At 39.8% G+C, this 21,018-nt stretch overlaps 2 protein-coding genes and 1 long non-coding RNA gene across 4 annotated transcripts in view; 2 read left to right on the top strand and 1 right to left on the bottom strand.

Moving 5' to 3' along the window:
* Positions 1–4,048, bottom strand: part of LOC103380937 (reticulon-4-interacting protein 1 homolog, mitochondrial-like) — an 8,591-nt gene extending 4,543 nt beyond the window's left edge. Inside the window, exons 1-7 of the mRNA XM_008313082.3 lie at positions 3,412–4,048; positions 3,187–3,338; positions 2,716–2,784; positions 1,548–1,672; positions 1,323–1,371; positions 1,011–1,147; positions 693–876 (exon numbers count right to left, since the gene is read on the bottom strand). Of these exons, the coding sequence (XP_008311304.1) occupies positions 693–876; positions 1,011–1,147; positions 1,323–1,371; positions 1,548–1,672; positions 2,716–2,784; positions 3,187–3,338; positions 3,412–3,694 (999 nt within the window). The 5' untranslated portion in view covers positions 3,695–4,048. The remainder of the gene's footprint in view (positions 1–692; positions 877–1,010; positions 1,148–1,322; positions 1,372–1,547; positions 1,673–2,715; positions 2,785–3,186; positions 3,339–3,411) is intronic.
* On the top strand, positions 3,352–19,290 carry LOC112487186 (uncharacterized). The gene is made up of 2 exons (XR_003050018.1): positions 3,352–3,489; positions 18,378–19,290. It is a non-coding gene; the product is annotated as an uncharacterized LOC112487186 (long non-coding RNA).
* A 348-nt stretch (positions 19,291–19,638) lies between these two features.
* LOC103380938 (sine oculis-binding protein homolog) overlaps positions 19,639–21,018 on the top strand; it is a 13,974-nt gene continuing 12,594 nt past the window's right edge. For both annotated transcript variants that reach the window (XM_008313085.3, XM_008313084.3), the window contains exon 1: positions 19,639–20,546. In XM_008313085.3, the coding sequence (XP_008311307.1) occupies positions 20,454–20,546 (93 nt within the window). In that variant the 5' untranslated portion in view covers positions 19,639–20,453. The remainder of the gene's footprint in view (positions 20,547–21,018) is intronic.

Below are 21,018 nucleotides of genomic sequence, written 5' to 3'. Positions count from 1 at the left end.
ATGCAGTGGAAAACAGTTTTGAATTTAAAAATATAATAAATAAAACCAAGGTTGTTCATTTACTGGTTTTGTTACTTTTTTTTTATTTGCACACTCAAAAATATTAATGTTTTTTGGGTAATATCCTAATGTGAGCACAAATGTAAACCACTGAGGCAAGTTGTTCCTTTTTAGGGCACAATTGGTCATGTCGGGGAGGGCTAGGATCAGCTCGCAGTAGGAAAAGCATCTTCTAAAATAATAACTTTTTTGTATAACTTGAGGTGGGGGTAACATTAAAATTCACTGAAACACTTCTTTCCTGAAAAACATTCTAGGATAATTTGTGAGGCGATGTAATCTGGAACGTTTTACTCTTTGGTTTTTAAATATTTTGAAAGAGTATTTCACACTTCTACCTAGTTTTATGCAGGAGTTGTGTTTACTGACAACTCACTGCATTACTGCACATTCCACTTCAGGAAACATTAGCTGGCCTAAAGAGTTAGAGTCTATGTACACACATTACACAATGTTGTCTTTCCATGAGTGTCACTCTGGTTGGGAATGACCTGAGGTCCCCGCCCACGCTAATACTGTCCAGAATGGAAAAATTCAACAACGACAAACAAACACCGAAACAAACAACAAGGTAGTGGCCGTTTGAAAACAGGTGTCAAAGTTGGAGTTCAAATGAGTGTTTTCCTGTTTACCTGTGCAGCCTTGGTGCACAAAAAGCAGCCAGCGTTAATCGTCCCGTTGAGGAGACCCAGAGAGTCAGTGCTGTGGAGCAAAGGTGTGACCAAGGTGACGTACTTGGACCCTGACCAGGGTTTCAGCAGGTCCATGGCCCACTGCTCTGTGTCTTCACCCACGTTGTCCAAGATGACATCAAATCTGATTACACAAAGCCAAAAAAGAGATTATTTCAGATTTTTTAATACATTTTTTTTTCTTCAAGTTCCCACAAATTAATTAACCAATGTTAGCTTAGAAAGATTCTACACAGTGACGGCACGCACTGTACATACTTCTCCATCATTTCTAGCCTCTGAGCGATGTCTCCTGGAGTGTAGTCCACCACCTCGTCGGCCCCCAGCCCCCTAACAAGGCCCTCTGCGTTGTGCGAGCAGGTGACGGTAACGTGGGCACCCCAGGATTTTAATAACTGCCAACACGTACACAAGAAGGATGAGCGCACACAGCACACACAGACAGAGTGAGCAGATCAGGGTCAAAGAAACATGACGGTGAAGAAATACCTGGTCTCACCTGAATAGACAGTGAGCAGATCAGGATCAGGGTCAAAGAAACATGACTTATTAAGAAATACCTGGTCTCACCTGAATAGAAAATGTTCCGACACCTCCTGAACCTCCGATGATCAAAACTCTACAGTTCAAAAAAAGTTTTGAAGCTAATTTAATGCAACATTAACGTCCATATCACATGTTTTCTCCAATCCAGAAGTAAATGAAGTGCTGCTAACAGTGTATCTTATTCTACAGTGGAGACTTTGTCAAAGTCTCGGTTGCTAGAAGCATCTCACGGCCAAAAGACCGGCTTGCCTTTTATTCAGAGCACTGTCCCTGCACAGACCACCGGCAAAGACGAGTGCAGACAGAGCAGTGCTGGCTACGTAGGGGATTGATGCTGCCTCTGTGTGACTCAATGACTGCGGCTTGTGGGAAACCTGCAAAGACAGCATGACAGAGGAATTCAATCGTGGAGGACAGCGGTCTTTAACAGAGGGAGGGACTGGGGAGAGGGTTATCGTAAAATTTTCTGGTTGATTAGACCATTTTTGCCTATGTTTTCCCCAAATTTCTCCCATTAATTTAATTGTATTTATTTGGACAAATGGAGTTAGAAGCTCTTATATAAATATATAATTGCAAAATAATCTATATTCCCTGCCTCATCTCTTCATCGATCGCCTTGGACTGTGGTTTATGATACAAAACCGCATGAACTTTCAACTGATTATGAAACCATTCATTAGAGCTGTGAGAGGCTGGGACTGAATTAATGAAGTGCTGCACTGCATGAAAACGAACACAATAATTGAGCACAATAGGTGGCAATAATAGTCTCAGGGTGCATTAGAGAGCACAAACAAATACACTACTATTTACAGAGTGAGCATCATGGAGTTTTTTTTAGAATTATATCAAAACACAGGGGCACAATTTTTGGTTAAATACTGACAGTTTTCATCCGACAGTTGCTGCAGATTCGTCTGCTGCACATCATGAATGCCTTTTTCCTGTTAATCCAAAACTTCCTGTGTAAATGATGATCTGTTGACTTTGAAGGTCATTTGTGTAAAATCTGTTGACTTTGAAGGTCATTTGTGTAATGTGAATACAGCATTATGTCTAATCATATGAGATGATGGTATTTTTACATCATATTATAATATAATAAAAATAAAGAGTCCATCTTTCTTATGTCTGATGCTCAGAATATTCAAATGTGGCCTTGATCATGTTCACCAACACTAAGTGACCAATGATGAACTTTGGGATATAAAGCCCTCATGTTAATATTGTATAAATAAACATTTGACAACATGACGCTTCACAATATCATACTATAAAAAACAGCAAACACTACATTATACACAGCAAATATAGATTTATATATATATAGATTTGCACCAGTTCAAATTGCAATTTAATTGCAATATAAAACAATTACATTAAAGTCTGTTTCACACAGTCATGTGCAGCTCACCTCATACTCCGTTAGAGTCACATACTCTGCCAGACTTCCTTGTTTCCATGGAGGAACAGCAGCCCACACCTGCGGCAGTAATGTGACAGTTCACATGCTGATCAGGACTTCATTCAACCGCCTACACCTCATCTCTGAATAATCTGATTAACTCTCTATTACAGCCTCAGTCACCTGTGCCTGCCTGTTCCAACCAGTGAATGATCTTCTGGGATATTTTTATATTTTTTAATTAAACAAGAAAAGTGCCGTGCTAATGGGTCAAGTTGATGTCTTATTTTTTGTTCTCTTAAATTAGATTCGATTTGAGTTCATTTGCAATTGCACTTACTTCTGCAGGAAAACAACAATAACAAAGAAGATCTCTGGTCTTTGTGAATCAATTTAAGTGATTAAAAATATCCTTCTCGTGTGTTATTTAAATCTGCTTTTGTATTTATGCCACATTTGAGTGTCCAGTCTGGCTCCTACCTCATCTCCAGGAACAAACTCTGAGACCTCGGATCCACAGTCGACCACCACACCTGACAAGTCCCGACCCAGAATTAGAGGAAACTCGCTGTCCTGGTTCATGACAGATGCTGTATCTCTTTTTAATTTGAGCAGTTTTGCACCATAACCACCTGTGAAAGATCAGCAGTTGATCACTCTTTATAAACTTCTACAAACACCCACACTGTCTTTTTTCCTGCTCACCTCTCATAGCCAGATCCAGAGGGTTCAGACTGGCTGCATGGACCTGGATCATCACCTCACAGGGAGACTTGACAACAGGTAAGGCGGCTTCTTCTGAGTATTTTAAAACCCCGTTAGAACCGTACTGATCGATGACCCAGGCTGACATGCAGCTCTGCTGTGTTGAAGGTGAAGTGGAGACATGTCTTCTGCAGGAAACACTTCTGGCTAAAGTTTGTGTGGAGGTTGCTGCCCCTGCTGCTGCTTTAGAACGCAACAAACACAGGAGTCTGGTGGACGCCATAAATCTTTCTTTAACTTGACTGTCTGTCTACAATGTCAGGGTTTCATGCAACATATTTAATGACCCAACATGTCAACATTGACTATCGGCTAGCATTAGCATGCACGAACAAGGTTGTTTCCGCTAAACCGCAGACAATTAAATATCAAAATCTTTAAAGATATTAAAATAAGCGCCTCTGTGTACGATAGTTGTGGTGTCAGGTGTTATAAATATAAAGTAAACCTTTTCGTTTCAAACAAGGAGAAAAGTCAGAGTTCCTCAGCTAAGTGGCTACAAAACAAGGTAATGTTAACGCTGCCCTTACAGCCAATCACATTTCAGTAGCTATGACCGGTCCAATTAGGAACGAGAACGATCTCTGACATCATCTTTAGTGTCTGTGACATCTTCCTCTTCTTCCTAGGTCATAAACCACATTACTAAAGACAATATATCCCCTGGCAGTTTTTGCAGAAAGGAAAAATAATGAAATTAAATAATGAAAATACATTTCAGTGTTGTAAAGCTATTAACATCTTAAAAAATAAAATAAACTGCAACCTGTTTATTCATGTTTTAATTGAGAAAAAACGATTAGGTATTTCTGACAATCCTACATCTTTGTTATAATATTATCAAATATTAAAGGCATATTTGCCTAAATTGAGTCAAATTGATTTTTTTTTTAAAAAAGCTCAGTAATGTTTGCAGGTTTTCAATAATAGTTCTTTAGCTTAATTTGTGAATATTAAATAAGGGCCAACAGATGCCGATTTTTAAAAAATATTTTAAAGGTGTTGTTAATTACAGAATCATTCCACATTATACCAGTGGATTACATCATGAAGATTAACAATAAAATTGTTGTCACAGTTTAGCAGCTCCTCCCAATGCATGTGGATCACACTTTAGTTTGTGGTTTGAAAAAACACCTGTGTTTGTGAAAATCTCGTTGAGCCTTTGCAGGTTGATCGTGTTACAGCAGCATCTGCATTGATGGGTGTTTTTCAGGAGAGTCATTCTGACATGTAAAACTTTTCTAGGCCTCCATCTCATCTTGGGACCCGTGGCCCAAATCACTGCTCGTACAACGTAACAGCTTTGTTCCCATTTCAATTACTGTCGTCTTGTGAAGAGTACTTCCCACACAGGACAAAAAACTTATCACCACTATTATCACTACTGGAAGACAAAATAAATTTAAAAAGTCAAATTAATGCCACTTGCACTCTTATTTGTAAAGTCTTGCTTTCACCAAGGTATTGGTCAACACTTACTACTGTCTGCTGAGCCTGGTGAATGTGTAACATACACACAAGCTTTGTTTATGATGATAGAAACAAGTGCACCACAACCCATCGGTAGCTCTGGTTATATTTTTAGAACATATTATTGGTCTCTCTCACTGGTTCCTGACCCAGTTTTCCAGGTACAGCCTGGTGCGATGGTTTTATTTTCTAATCCTATGCCTGTAAGGAGACGACTCACATATTTATGTCACCTTAATTTTTTTTTAAATGAATAGCATGACTTAAGTTATTTAAAATTCCGAACAGATTATCCAGTTAGGGACATGTATTCAATAAGATATCCAATTAGAATGTCAGATATGTTTGAGCAGGTTGGAGGTAAAGCCATGGTTGGCTCGGTCTGAGGTGCCGTCCATGACTTAGCGGTTAAAGGATCTAGCATGTCACCTGAGGACTGCCAGCTCAAATCCTGGCACAGGCTGTGGTGCTTTGAGGAAGAAGTGAAAAATCCCCTTCCTTCTGGCCACTGGGAGCTTGTTTTATACATAACATAATTTATTATCACAGTCTTAAGCTGTTCATGTTGTGACATGCTGCTGAAAGTAGAAAAAAAAACAATAAGATGTGTGGTCTGAATTTCAGATGGGTATAATTGTTATTTATTAAGAGTATTAAAAAAGTTTCTCCACAATGGGGAAACTTTGCACTGCCCGGCTGCCACAGGAGGGACCATGAAGTATGTGGTTTCTCCCGGGCTTGAACCCCAGACCTTCTGTGTGTAAGGCAAATGTGTAAGTAGGCCTGATAATTGCTACACTAGGTTGAGATGGAGAGATCACTCACACTGGACCAATGGCCGTATCAAAAATAAGTACTAAAAGGATGTGATGATTATTATAGGTTTTACTTTAGAGGAGGAAACACAGAGAGTGGGATCTAAAACACATAGTCATCACTTTCTACCACTGTGCTCCTTACTGTAGCTCAGTTCAAAGTTAACTGTTTCTGGTTCTCCTTCCAACCTGCGGTGGTTCTTCCTCACAGAGAACATCACATTCACGCACGAACAACTACACTTTATCTCCAGCTCAAGCCATAACACCTAATTGGGCAGAGATGTGAAAATGGAGCACATTCATCAGACAAATGTCAGTGAGGGCCTGCTGGTGGAGTGTGGGAAGAGGAGATGGTTGGGCGGAGGTGAGGAAGGGAGGTGTTAGTTGAGCCGACAGGCTGCTAATGAGGAAATCAAGAAAAAAAAAGCTCCTCTGTCCGTGTGAGATGAAGCATTTCTAACATAGAGTAGGGCGTGTGATAGAACGATGTTACTGTGGGATCATGGTGCGTCATCGGTTTTTATGACATTAAATCATTAGCATCACGGTTGGCACAGTCTGTTCTTACCCCAGTTTTCATATTTATTACCTCAATAAATTTATTCTTACAAAATAGGAATGAGGTGTGTCTCTCAGCTGCGTCTAAACCCTGGAGCGCTGGCCACAAGTGGCATTTTGACATTTGAAGTAAAAAAAAGTGTCTGTTTTAAACCGTACAATGGTGTACATCCAGTTTATTTCTAGGCTGAATACAGGACAGCTTTTATAATATGACTCCATTTGAATATAAGGGTTTTTTTTATGCAATTTTCATCTGTCAGATGTGTGTGACAGGCAAGTACATTCTAAGGAAAAGAAAACATTGATTCTCTGCTGTATCACTGAGCAGATGGTACAGAGACAGTCTCTCTCTCTCCCTCTCTCTCTGTCACTCTCTCTCTCTCTCTCATCAGTGTATTTAACAGTCATCGTATACAGGATTTGTTGTAGCTTTCTGGAAAGAGCCGTCTCGTGTAGCCCTACGTTAGAAAGCTATTCCCAGAAAACAGATGCCACTGTGTGGCATCAGGTGTCAACCCAAAGTTAAGACAGAGTAAGGAGTGAAGAGAAGTAGGGGGGAGGAGGGGTGAGGGAGAGGAGGTGGAGGATGCTCTGCCCTAGATCCACAGTGAGTTGGAGGAAAGCTGCTCTCGAGGGATAGTCTGAGTTTGGTCATCACCCACAGCAGGGTCAGCGGAGCTGTGAGAAACTGGGATACAACCTGATCTTCTACTGAAATCAGGTTAGCACCGTGGGCTCCCATTCCTGTCAGATAAACCAGGTCATGAAAAGGATGTATGAAGACATTAGACTCTGCACAGCAACACTGAAAACCTTAGTTGATGTAATTTGCCCGAATAAAGCATAATCAGAATAATCAGAGCCGGTCATGAATATGGCCCAGAGGACACTCAGTGTCCCCAACAGGGAAATAGAAATGAGCCAAAGATTATTGTCCTCATGGAATATGGTTTTAACAAAAACAGCACAAAAAGGTTTTTTATATATATATATTTATGACAAACTGTGGTAGAAAATGTCTCATATACGCTGACTGTTGCTGCACTTAAACATAATTTTGTTTTATACGATGCTGCAAAATTTACTTCTAGGAAGTGGAGCTACTTTTTGTGGTGACTGCTGGGACTAGCTTCATCCCCCCAGTTCAGCCTGGCCTCTGGTACCAACACATAGGTCATAGGTCAGCATTTAGGCCTAACATTTTTTGAGCTGCAACACCAAACAAAAATGTCACAAAAGGTTTATTTAATGAAAGTTTTTGATCTTCCAGCTTCAGTATTTAACTGTTCTGTCTGTCACCGCAGCGTGGACTTATTAAAAAAGGCAAATATTTGCAGTGAACAAATCGTAGTTTTGTGTCCACAGTACACCTGGTTTTCCTGCTCGTGAACTGTTCTCTCTACAGATGGCTGTGAGGGAAATTCTAGTTGATAAGTTTGACTGTCGGATCCACACTGGTGACCTTTTTTGATGATAAATGGGACAGCATCCAGACCCAAACGTCACTGAGTTGAATATCCACCGTAGCGACCCCTGAGGAGAAGAGATAAGACCAAACTGTTCTACAAACAGCATCCAGACCCAAACGTCATTAGTTGAATATCCACCGTAGAAGAGATAAGACCAAACTGTTCTACAATCATCTACAATCGTACTGTAAAAGTCAAGGTCTGTTTCAGATCCAGTTATCAACCAAACAAACAACTAGACAGTAACGTGGAGCCAACATGGTTCCTCACACACAGGAAATACCTTCATCCTCTTCTCGACATTAGCAACAATGTCAGAGGGAGGAGTGACTGCATCACTCTCTGACAATTACAGTAAAAAGTTTGTGAAAGAGTGAAAATTGACCCGTAGTCTATTGTAGCATGTCTTTCAGCACTGAAGTCATCAGGATCCCTTAATTATCGTCCCAGAAATGCATAATAGGCTTTGAAAGAAGTTGAAGTCACTTGCAGTATAAGGTTTCACCACCAGTGGGCACTGACTTCCTTAAACCTTCAACCCCCCAAATCTTTTCATTAGTCTAATTACTAAACCTAATCACATAGGAACAGGGTGGGGCTTATAGAAAACGATGATGTCACAAACAGAGAGCACCAATCAGAAACAGTCAGGTACTAAAATTTTTATAACGTGAAGCATCATTCAAGCCACGCCCACCCTGTTCACAGACAACACCTGTGTGGTTGGAGGATCCATGTGCCAATGCTGTACAGTTTTCCAGTGTTTGGTGTCAGACGTCTTGCTATTGTTCGGTTCCCATGGCGACCGTAGCCACTGCACATTGATCAGGCATGGAAGAACCATTTATAGGAGCCACTAAGGAGCTGCATGTGAAACGGTCCACACAGCTAACTAAACGCCTGCTGCCGTCTATGCTAATGGATCCACTTTAGCCGTGTGTTGGAAAGAGACCATAAACAGCAACAGGGCAGAAAAATAAGAACAGCCGACCATCTGGCAGGAAAGACCTTTCAGCTGATGTTCAGTCTTTTGTCCACCTTTTCCTTTTCCTTCCTCTAGTTTAGGGAATACTGTTGATAAAATATTCCTGAGGTTGTTTTTTTTCATATATAATTCAGTTTCACACATATTAGTAACAACCAAGGTTGAGTCAATAAGATTGGCTTTCTGTGTGTATATATGTATATAAAATAAAATAAAAAGATGTTGAGGGATATTGAAGAGACAACTAATTGGATTGTTCATGTTCAGTGTAAAGAGAGCATCCCCAAAGTTATTTAGTCTTTGGCTTGACCTTTTGACCTAAATTTTTAGCCTAATCGTCACAGAAATGTAATGCTCAACACAAACATTATATATAAACACCTTAATTAAACAGACCTAGCACAGGACCCTGTGGAACTCCTTTGCCAAAACTAGAAATTAAACTTTGAAACCATCAAATTAGTAGCATATCATATAAATATATTAACAAAAAACAGAATAGACAAATTTAAGTGTGGCATTGTGCTAATATATATCTAATGATAAAATGTGTCATCAACATGAAGTTATGGTTTTGCAGTGATAGTGATTGACACTAATGTTATTATTATTTATATATATATAATTCTACAATCCTTTAAACTTCAAAATCTTGTCACCATAAACATGTCCTCACTTCTCTTTCATCTGCTTTGAACTGTGGTGAAATCAGTGTGATGTTGTGTACTCTCCATTCATCCGCCTCTGACAAATCTTATGCTGACGTTAAGAGCTGCAACTGGATACGGTTGTTAGACACAACAACGTCCACTAGGCCATTCAATGCAAACACAAAGAACATTTTGGCAACATACCCTGGTTTCTATTATGTTGCCTTAACTACAGATCAGCTCTACAGGATTGTTTGAGTCCAAAGTATCAAACAGATGCTGCCATGAACTGGCTTTCTGGTCAAAAATAATAATTCAGTTTAGGCTAGTTTTCAGTCCAAAGCAACAGTTCAGAATGTGTCGGTGTGACGTCTTTAACCATAGTCCTGTCTACAACAGGGGGTCCTGGAGAAACATCTACGGTAATTGTAGCTGATTTTGGCAGCATTGGTATAAAGCCCTAGTAGCATCTCACTGCAAGTTTTGCACTTTTTTTTATTATTATTATTTCACAGTATCAGCAGATGCACCAACCTCTGATGAGGAAGAACAGCTGTAGTCGTAAAACTAAAAACATTTTATTTGTGTTGTCTTTCCATTTTCTAGTGAGAGTGACAGTGTTTGTGCTGTGGACGGTTCTTTTTTCTTTCTTTTTTTGGTGTTTTGTAGCGCATTGTTTCTCAAATGGCAGACTGTGACGTTGGGGGAATACATTTTGGCAGGTCACAGGAATTAAAGTTACTGCTAATACCAGTTCTGTCCGCTCCTAAAAGACAAACCAAACACTCATTGTTTGACCAGGATTGTTTCCTTGAGGCAACTTCTTAAGCTTCAACTGGTTACTTATTGATTGTTAAATTCCTAATTGATTTTTAAATTATAACTTGTTATTTATTGTTATTTTAATGAAATCCATTTGTTGTTGTTTTTTTTGTTCCTTTTTAAACATCATCATTTTCACTGTTATTTTGTACTCATTTCCTATCTGTCTACCCATCTTAACTTGACTCATCCTCTATGGTCTAACATTATATGTTGAAAACAATGGACACATTTTATGTTGACTGTCAATATATATCATACTATTATTTGTCAAAAATCTTTACTATTAGATCATTAGATTATTTATTTTTGCCACTAACGAAGCTTTTCCTCTCCACATCCTCCCTTTGATGTCTGACACAAACGAACACTTTACAAAGATAAAACAATAAAAATAAAAATAAAAAAATCTTAACATTTAGTTTAGACATCTTTTTGACCAACCCTCAGGCTAAAACAGTAGGGACGATGTCTTTCTTCTCCATTGAATATTCTTAAGAAGGCAGTATTGTTTTTATAATAACAGCTGAATTTGAGTTTTGTTTTGTTCTTAGATCCTAGGAACAAAGAACTGGACGTTCCAAATAAGTCTGGGACTTCCCTCGAATGCGTGTGTTTGTCCAGGGTGACTTTTAGGCACCAGGCACCACACTTTGTCCGTGCAAGCGTGACACGATAGTGCACCTTTGGGTGAGGTGTGATATAGATTATTCATGAACCAAAATGAGCCCTGATCAGACTACAGGGTTACAGCTGTGACTCTAAGTGGCCAGGCTCCCAGGTGGATGATGATTTTGTTTTTGTTTTTATTTAAACTTTAGGCAGCATTTTTCTACTGTTTCTGTGGTGACTTTTTCAGGTAGCACACATTGTATCTCTGAAACTTGAGACAAGTCAGCCAGGCTTAAGTCCATCAGAACAGGAACATGGTGACAGTATCTGATGTCAGTTATTAGAGCACACAGTCCACAAACGTGCATTTTACGTCATAACCCCCTCCTCCCCCAGGCTTATGTCAAGGTGTTTTGAATGATGTGCGGACATTTGTTTTTTCACTGATGGAGAAACTACTGTATATGAAAGGCCTGAGGAGAGGTCGACCACACAGGATGGAGCTGGGCTCTCTCTCTCTCCATCTCCCTCTCTCTCCCTTTTCTCTCTGTCAGAGTGACTGTGTTAGATGTTGTCTTTGTGACAGTGGCAACTATCTGAATAATGCATGTAGGCAATCAATATTTAAAGGGTTGCTGGGTGTCAGACCACATGATGTGGCATGTGGTGATGTCATCACCACATACGAGAAGTGTGTAGTAAACTCTTAGACATGTCGGATTGTTATTCTAAAAGTAATAGGATGAGTCAAAAAGTTGTTATCAGACAGATGTTGTCAGGCTCTTCCCAGGTTACGTCATCGTACCTTTTTGGTTGACTGACCTCAAAGTACCATTTGCAACTGCAAACATTTGAACTGCGGGTTAAATAATGATGATTATTGGACTAAACGTTTTGACTCTTTTACTATGTAAACATTTTAACTGCCATTGTCTAACCACAGATACTGAAAATTGACGTAAAAAAAGTGCTGTTTTTACGTTAATAACGCAACTGTATTGTTAGGATAAATGTAGCTCATGGCCAGTGCTACAAATGACTAAAGATTATCATATCAAAGAATATTTGTTTTAGTCTGTCATTAAAATAATAACCCTTAAAAATGACTTGAGGAACTTCCTGGCTAAACCTGCAGGACAACTTTGTGTTAGTCGAGGGTTGTTCAGTGTTTGACGTGTTTGAGGGATGGACAGTTCCAAGAGGACACGTACGATGTTCAATTACGCCACTTCAAGGTCAAACCGTGAGGTGGCAGGTAGTTTTTATGGAACTTGAGGATCTCAGTGTTTGTCTCTTATGACTTGAATGCAGCTTGTCCTGGATATTTGACTAAAAGAGTTGTTCCCATGCTTTCAAACACAAACCAGCAGTAACATGCACGAGCACAGTGTATGAAAATGAGAAATATTTTCTTTGCAGATTTGTAGCCTTATTATTCAGTGGACTACAGCAAAACTTCAAAAGTATATAGACAAACAGAGCTGATTAAAAAATGATTCCCTCTGTATCAATAGGTGGAGGCTAATATTTACAAATATGAGATTATAGTCTGATGAAGTACATGCTCATTTCAGTAGAAAAAAAAGTATTTCTTTGATTTGTTTTTTACTTTTTTGAACTGTTTTTCACACTGCAGTCGCATCATCCCAGACTGAAGACAGTGAATGGATGCATCCGGCAAAAGCGAGGGTAGATGTAGATGTGTTATGTGGAAAAAGAGGTGAACAGTGCAGAGAGGACAGAGAGACAATGGTCCGAGCTAATGACTCATGAAGTTGGCTTCACTGGTGCCGCGGCCTTTTCCCATCAGCATGCTCCTCACTCTGTCATCAGGAAGCTCTTTGACACAGTGCTAATTTTTTACTTATTCATATGTATTGATTATTTTATTGAGACCAGCAGCTTTTAAGTGTTTGTGAAACAGTGACGAAACGAAACCGACATCATCATCAATCTCTCAATCAAACTGCTGTTCTTATCAGACAAAATAAATCAAATGACAAGTGCCAAGGAGGTGAAGCCAATCCCAGCAGTCAGTGGGTGAAGGCAGACCAACCAACCAGATGTTGGTTTAGAGTCAATGATTCACTGGAGTCAATGGAAAAGAACCATGTCCATATGGGAAGGGTGATTGTTCAGTCCACATTGACGATCAGGGGTGAACGAGAAAGGTTGTTTGTCTTTTATACGCGGCTTGTGTCCGCTCGTAAACTGCCGAGGGTTGTACCCCGACCCTAACCTTTGACCACAGCTCCTCCTACGACCGTGATACAGAGCAAGTTGTAGAAGATAAATAAATGAAGGAATGAATCAATCAATTAATGAATCAATGACTGCTATCCTACAATGATATAAATATGTGTATATATTTTATTTTTATTGGCCAGTCAGTGCTGTAGTGGCTCTGTATAAGTCTATCTCTGGCATCACGGCTTGTTCACAGTAAACAGTGATGGCGACCACACCCTTTTCCAATTGCAGAGATGAATCCAAAGAGACACCAGTAAAATGTTGTCATCAGAAAACGGCAATGTCGTCAAATTTCTGAGCACACAGACAAAATCAGGACAGTTCCATTTGTTGTTTTGGTCACATTTTATTGTACATTGCCATTTTTTTTCATCATCTTATACCCAAGCAGTACAACAATTTACTTTAAAAAATATAAACTATAATGGGGGCGAAATATAAATGTGCCGTGAACCTTTTCCATAAGGTCGTACATACAGTCATTTCCTGGGTCAAAAACCCTGGATGAAATGTGAGTGTCAATCAAACCCTCATTGTTAAAGACCATCCAACTCTTTAAAATTCACAAGGCAAAAATGACACCAGTCCTGTGGCAACTACTTTGCTACATACATCTCTGTGAAATGTGAAGAACCCAATTTAGTCTACATGTTATCCTGCTTCCCTGTGTGTTATTTATTACGGTCACAAACAAAAACCCGCTCTAACATTGATTGACTGGAGGAAATAAAGCCACAAAATAAAGAACAAAAAATCTGTACACTAAATTAGTCCACTTATTATTCAAGACCATGTGATCTGACAAGAGCAGCCCTGAGCACCTCCCAAACGTGAGGACATAATTATGAAACAGTAAGCCATCATTTCATTGGTTTCTCTTGCACAAGGCTAACAGGAGGGATGTTGGTCGTTGGTGGATAATGAACTCCTGCCGTTAAAAGAACATCGTCTTTGATCACATGTTTTAATGAATAATTGAGGAGGACACAGGTGATTGTAGGGTCCATCAATGTTCCGGTCTGCGACTGGAGAGAGGCTGGACTTTGATTGGTTTGTGAGAAGGACTTGGAGATGACAAGCGGCAGCTGAGGCACAGACGAAGAAGGAGGAGGATGAGGAGGTGGTGGAGGAAGTGGTGGTAGAAGGTGGGGAGGCTTCAACAGAAGCGCTGGATTATAGTGAGGCCCACTGCGATGAGGGGCATCAAGGAGAAGAAGGTGCCGTCATGCAGAGTGACGCCCGCTCCAGTAGGTGCAGAGGTGGAGTTGGTGGAGTTTCCATTGGTGGGTGTGACCATGGTGGAGTTCATGGGGCTGGAGGTGGAGTTGTTGGCAGGTGTTGTATTGTTCTGAGAGAGCACCTGCTGGAGGAGAAGTGGAGAAAACAAATGTTTTTCTTACAACTGTAAGACTGTCAATGTTTTTTTAAGCAAAAAATGAATCTTTATTCAGGATTGTTTGTTTTTTTTCGATATGATGAAGTAAGTTTTTAATTCTTTTCTCCCCCCAATACTTTTTACATAATTTTTTTAATTCTTTTCTCCCCCCAATACTAAATTCATTTCACTTCCTATTTATCAACATATTTATCTTATATGTAAAACCTGTCTCCACCTGCACTGGGAATCAGAGCCAATAAACCCTGCAAACTGTAGCGTAGGGTCTTAAGGGTTTAAGTAGTCGTCCCACCAATTATTTTTGGACTAATTACTAGTTCAGTGTTACACGGGATGAATGACCAGTGTTTGGTCAGTAAAACAATAAGAGAAGAGAAGAACCAGAGTAGATCCGCTTGCGAGTCAGGTTTCACTCGACTCAGTGCGCCAAAAGGAAACTTTAGCTTCTCCTCTCCAGCGTAGGCTAGACCTGAATCATTAATTCATCGCAAGGTAGACTGACTCAGCGGTAAAAATTAATGAATAAATAAGTATAAAAATGTTTTTAAAAAAACCCACATTATTGACTTTTAACGCCCATTACTGAGCGCAGAATTAGGAATTCTGGCTCAAAACCTATGCGTAAAAAACCACAATTTACACACACACACACAAAAAGAAAAGAAAAAAAAGCACTATTTAAATCCCAGTCAGTGGTGTTTTATTTGTTTTATGCCATTTTAATTATTTTTTTCGTCAAGATTCAATTTGGAGTTCTCCCAAGAGTGCCTGGAGTCGATAGTCTGTTAATATAAACCTGTTAAAAGTCCAGCCAAAAATATAAAAAAATACGTACATTACGACATTTTCTAGCGCATTAAATTGTTTTCTGTACAATTTCATTACTAAAAGTAACCTTTACTTACCTGTGTTGATATGCAAATAGCGAAGATAATCACTCCAAGCTGAACGATCGTCATTTTGGCCATTTTTATATTTAATTTGAATAAAAAGAAAAGTTAAAATATTTGTTTAATTTGGCCAGAATACGGCGATTGACCACAGCTGATGTGTCTGCGTATACTGCTAATAAACTGGTGGCGGCGTCAGCGGTGGCATTTTATAGCAGCAGCGACGGTGGACCTGTGACGTCATGACGCACGAGTAAAAGTTCCCTTAAAGCTGTGTGTGCAAAGTGACGAGGAACAGGATGTTTGAATAGCTCAACATCATTTTCTCACGTCACACATGTTAGTTATAAAATGTAACATCGCCATAATAAGGATATGGATCATTTTGATGAAGAATAATTTAGTTTGTTTCTAGTAATACGTTCTTCTTCTTTGTTCTTGTTCTCCTTTTTCTTCTTCGTCACCGTCTTTTTCTTTTTGTTGTTATTAATAATACCATATGACGCAACATCCTTTGTTTCTGTTGTCATAACCACAACTTTTAAACCTGATTTATTCGTGTGATTGAGATGATTCATCCTGTTTGGTTTAGGATATGACATCAATGGCAATACAATAACATAGATACTGTATATATATATATATATATATATATACATATTGAGTAATTTTTAGCTGCACTGTGTCGCTATCAAAACATTCAGCAGGGATACGAAAGGTAAACTGATAAGTTACTGGAACCTGTTGACAGAACGAGCAGGTGAAGCGTCTGTGAGTGTGACACTAGTGACATCTAGTGTTGAAATAATAGGTTTCGTAGGTAACGCTGAGAGTCGTGGTAGAGTCAGAGAATTTGACTTTATTTTTTCGGTAGACACCAGCTTCAGGAACGTATCGTACCAGAGACTCTTCAAGAAAGTCAGTGACCAGCTTTTTGTACCAAAACAAATGTTCTGTATCAGCAACTAAACCCACACAACAGGCAGTAGTTTGTCTCAAGACGTCACTGGCAAACTCAAAATAGAACTTAGTCACGGATAAATGCTCCGGTACTGCTTTTTGGTTGTTGTTTTGATTCAGCGTTCGTCTAATCATTTCCTCTTTCCAAATCCGTTCCTAACTCTCTGTTGTTCTTTGGCTGCAGGCTAGTTGTTATTTGTCTTCAATTTTCTTGTTTTAACCTTCTTTTATGAGTAGTTTTGACATTTTTATAGATAAACAAAAACAAACAGAAAATACGGTTAATATTAAAGATGATGTTGCCGTACCAGCCAACTGATTACAACTTTGGTTATAGCCTCCCCTGCTGGGAGTGAGGCAGAAAATCTCGAGTAAGCATATGTAAGTAATGAAGAGAAGAACTGCAGTACTGTGTAATGAAGTTATGAGTAAAGGTATTTTAAAGTGACCAAGGACATTAAGGACGATAGCAAAGACAGTGGTTAGGTGCAGTCTGAGTGGCTGATGGGTTCAGAGGGCATTGTGGGGTTTGTGGATATGCCATGTGACAGAAGGATAGAACACCTCTGACATCACCAAACTCCTGAGTGATGTAATAACATAAGATATTTTATTCCCTTGCGTCTTTGAACGGGAGTGTCACAGCAGTAAAAAGTCATTTCCTGTTCTTTGGCTTCTTACTCACATAAAGTTACTTTTCTGGGCGTTATATTTGACGTCATAGTCCTTGACGCATGTGAACACTCCCTCAATGACTGCTGCAGCCTAACATACATCATATGATTGACAGCTGTGTGTTTTTTCCCTCAAAACAGCCCCATTTTATCGGCTTGTTTATCCATCGTCTACTGACATCTCTGCTCTTCTAATTAAGAATAACACACACTGCACTATTAATATATACCAAAACAAATGTGTCAAAGAAGTAAAAGTCAGTTTTTAGTTTGCTCACAACAGTCCAACTGCAAGAAATCATCTGGAACTTGAGGCTTCTTTTTTGGGATATAAAATATTTTGGCCATACTCTGACCCATATCTGTCAGGAGTCACACTGTGATGTGGCTCAAATACGGCATGGAATGGTCGCACTGGAGTAGCTTCCTCCTGTTTCTGGGCAACAAGCTGCTGACAGACCAGCCACATGTCAGCCAAAAAAAAAAAAAAAAAGAATAAAAAAAAAAGAATAGAATTGACCCAAAAATGCTGTTTTTGGTGATGTGCTGATTCCACACTGCCAGCAGCATTTTTAGCTTTTCTAGGAGCATTTCCAGGAAATACGGTAGCCTTTCTAAAGATGACAGTTAACCCTAAACGATGAATACTGCATTCAGAATATGTGGAGAGAGCGATCATGTATAGATACTTTCTCTCCTACAGAAACTACATAAACCTTGGACATGGAGTGTGTGTTGGACTGGCCTGTCTGCAGTCCAGAAATGTTGCCTGATAAAAATCACTGTCTTGAAGGGGAGAATAGCTGAGCTGTGCTACAACATGGGACTAAAATTATACTACAAAACTGAAAACCTCAGTCTTTATGTTTCCTCCCCCGCCTTCTCCCCCAACACCCACGGTTGTGGTAGAGAGAACTAATGTGTTCTGCAAAATGCAGGTCCAGTTCCAGTAGTAGAAAGATGATGAAAGATGCAGGCAAAGTTCTCTGACAAGTAAACATCACCCCCTTGTGGTAATAACCATATATTATTATTATTATTATTATTATTATTATTATTATTATTATTATGGTCATTTTTGTAAAAGGAGAAGTTGACTGTTCAGTAAATTGTATGTCACAGGTATCTTCAGTTATGACAATAATCATCCTCCAAACTGTGGGATGTGCTCACTCTAATTATGTGTCTGTGGAGAACAACACTCGTGGCCCAGGGTTCTGATTGCGTCCAGATGTTGGTAACTGTAGACCCACAAACACTGCCCTGAGTCCTCTCTGTCACTAGTGTAAATGGATTTCCAGGGACTAAGTGAGACGGTCTTATCCTCTTCTTCTTCACTCACCCAGAGGAACCTACAGGGACTGCGCTCCCTGCAGAGGCACCAGATGTGAGCTGTTATGGAGAGGCAGTGCAGGAGAGAGGGGCCTTTTGTCAGGCATCAGATAAGCCCTGTTCCCAAAGCCGGCTCAGATCGGGTATCATCAGCGGGTCTACGAGGGGGCGAAATCCAAGCCTGCTGCTCTGGATCGAGTTTCTGTTTACACGAGCGTGGTGCAGGATTCCTCCAACCAGAGCAGACCCAGGACGGCTGGAAACATGGAGACGGGGAAGGAGAGAGGCGCTGAGACAGATCTACTGTTTGGAGTACCTGTCTGTCTCTCTGCAGGAGCTTGGAATAAACCAGAGGGACAGCTTTCGAGGTGAAAAGGAAAAAGGAAAATGGAAAGGAGATCTTTACACTTCTGATTGAACGCAGTGAGAGACAGGACTAACCTGGTGTTGGTCACAATCGGACCTTTGATAGAATCTGACTCAATAAAAAGCTGCGTGATGAAATCAACTGAACTTGATCATCTCCATCCCGTCTCCACTGTGGGCAGAGAAACCTGATACTGTAACCAATCCACAGCCTGGCCTTTACCATCAGGAATAACCCTGAGACAAATGTTTATGTTTAAACCTCTCTCTGTCTCTGTTTTACACACACACACACACAGACACACACACACACTGATCAAACAGATGCCATCTGAGAAAGCCCCAAACATTCTGCCATGGTATCGTTTGACACACATGGCTCTTTTCATCTCTTTATTTTAAGACAAGAGTACACAGACAGTGTTTGTACTGTGTCCCCTCAGATAAAACACAGTCTTTGCATTCCTTATGAAATGTATCTGTTCAGATTTGGGAGGGGTGGGCGCCAGGTTTTGGGTTACACCAAATCAGAGGGCCCTCCCTTTCCTTAAACAAGCTGCAGCATCAAGTTGCACAGAGGGAGCAGGACTTGGACCGGCAGCCGGTTATTCATCTTTCAAAATAAGAAAAATGTAAAACAATATTTGGGTTTAGGCAAAAACCAAAATATATGAAGGTACGGGTGAAATGTGTGGGAATAATAAAATAGATAATTAAATAAATTAATTCTCAAAATTAGCAGGATACTAGCAATACACATATTTTTGTTGTCATCAGATGCCCTACGTACACGAAGGTTTTAAAGTTATCCATTCATATTTACTTTACATTTACTTATCTATGTCCATAAATATGTGCTAACCACTCATAGCTATTGTTTTTGTTTTAGTACATTTTACTTATCTATGTCCATAAATATGTGTTTATGAGCTTATTCTGTACATTTGCTAATATAATTGTTGTTTTGATTGTTTTTTTGTTATTTCCCAGCAAAATATTAGTTTAAGTTTATGTGTTGTGTCCTTTACATACAGTATGTTCTTCATTAATTTATTTTTTTGCAGTTCTTCATCTCTAGTTTTATTGCTCATTTTGCAGCTAGATTAGCTACATTGACCTGCCTACAGATTTTATTGGTTAATTTCAATTTAATTTTCTAATTTTTTTTTTTTTAATTTCAGCCTTTTAAGGCTAACTTTTAGCTATTGTGCTATGGTTTATTTCTGGGCTGTGTTTGCTTTCAGCAATTAATGACTTACTGTTATTTAGTGTATGCTTTTTTTCTTTCCATATCTAGTTATTTGTTAAAATACTTTTATAAACCTTCAAACAACATTGGCTGATTTGTAGCTATTTCTCAGGATAACATTCTAATTATATTATTAGTTATTACGCGTAAGTGTAGTTTATTGATTATCAGTGATGGTTTACGTCGAAAGCTCTGGCCGGAAGTGACACAACAGGTACTGGTCCCAGCTTGACAGCAGTGGGCAGGAGCGAGTGAGGCTTGTAGAACAGCAGAGAGCAGCAGCCTGGAGCGCACGCATGTTCAGTGGACTCGGATGGTGTGAAGCAGCAGATGAAGGAGTCAGACGTCCGGGAATGACAGCGGCTGTCACTGCACCGAGTGACAGTTTTCACTCTGATTCACGCTGCTAGAAGAACCGTTCCAGCTGACATCCAAAAAAACACCGATCCGGATTGGATCAAGCCAGACCGGGACTATGCCAGAGATGGAGAAGGGGAGACCACCTGAAAATAAACGCAGCAGGAAACCCGCACACCCCGTGAAGAGGGAGATCAACCAGGAGATGAAGGTGAGACTTTGTTTGTTTCTCACACTCAGATCAGGGTTTTCTTTTATTTTTGGATCCAGTGATCACTTTTACGCGCTGAGGCAGAGTCGGCGGCGCACAAATCTGTGCTGGGATTAATCTCACACGTACATGTTTGTTTTTAATGAATGCTCTCCTTGTGTCTCTCAAGGGAAAGTGTAACTCACTCTGCTGTTTTAGCCAAAAATCGTGTGCGTAATTGCGCACGGGCTCGAGGAAAACCGTAAACACAGGACACAAAACTAGAGCTTTAGGAACATAAAACAGAGATTTAGATACTTTTAAGGATGCAGTTGTTATCTTTATAAGTGAAGGAGAGTTACAGTCCATAGTCCCTGTTCTTGTTATGACGCCATGTCAGGCCAGCTGTGGCCAGACGCGCAATCTCTGAAGTCCAAGCGCAGATCCAGATGTGCGTCACATCTTCCCCGCTCCTGCTGTGCGCACACTTGCT

This window comes from Cynoglossus semilaevis, chromosome 7 (genome assembly GCF_000523025.1).
Source record: "Cynoglossus semilaevis isolate Cse_v1.0 chromosome 7, Cse_v1.0, whole genome shotgun sequence".
Lineage (NCBI taxonomy): Eukaryota > Metazoa > Chordata > Actinopteri > Pleuronectiformes > Cynoglossidae > Cynoglossus > Cynoglossus semilaevis.
This window is presented reverse-complemented; position numbering and strand designations above follow the sequence as displayed.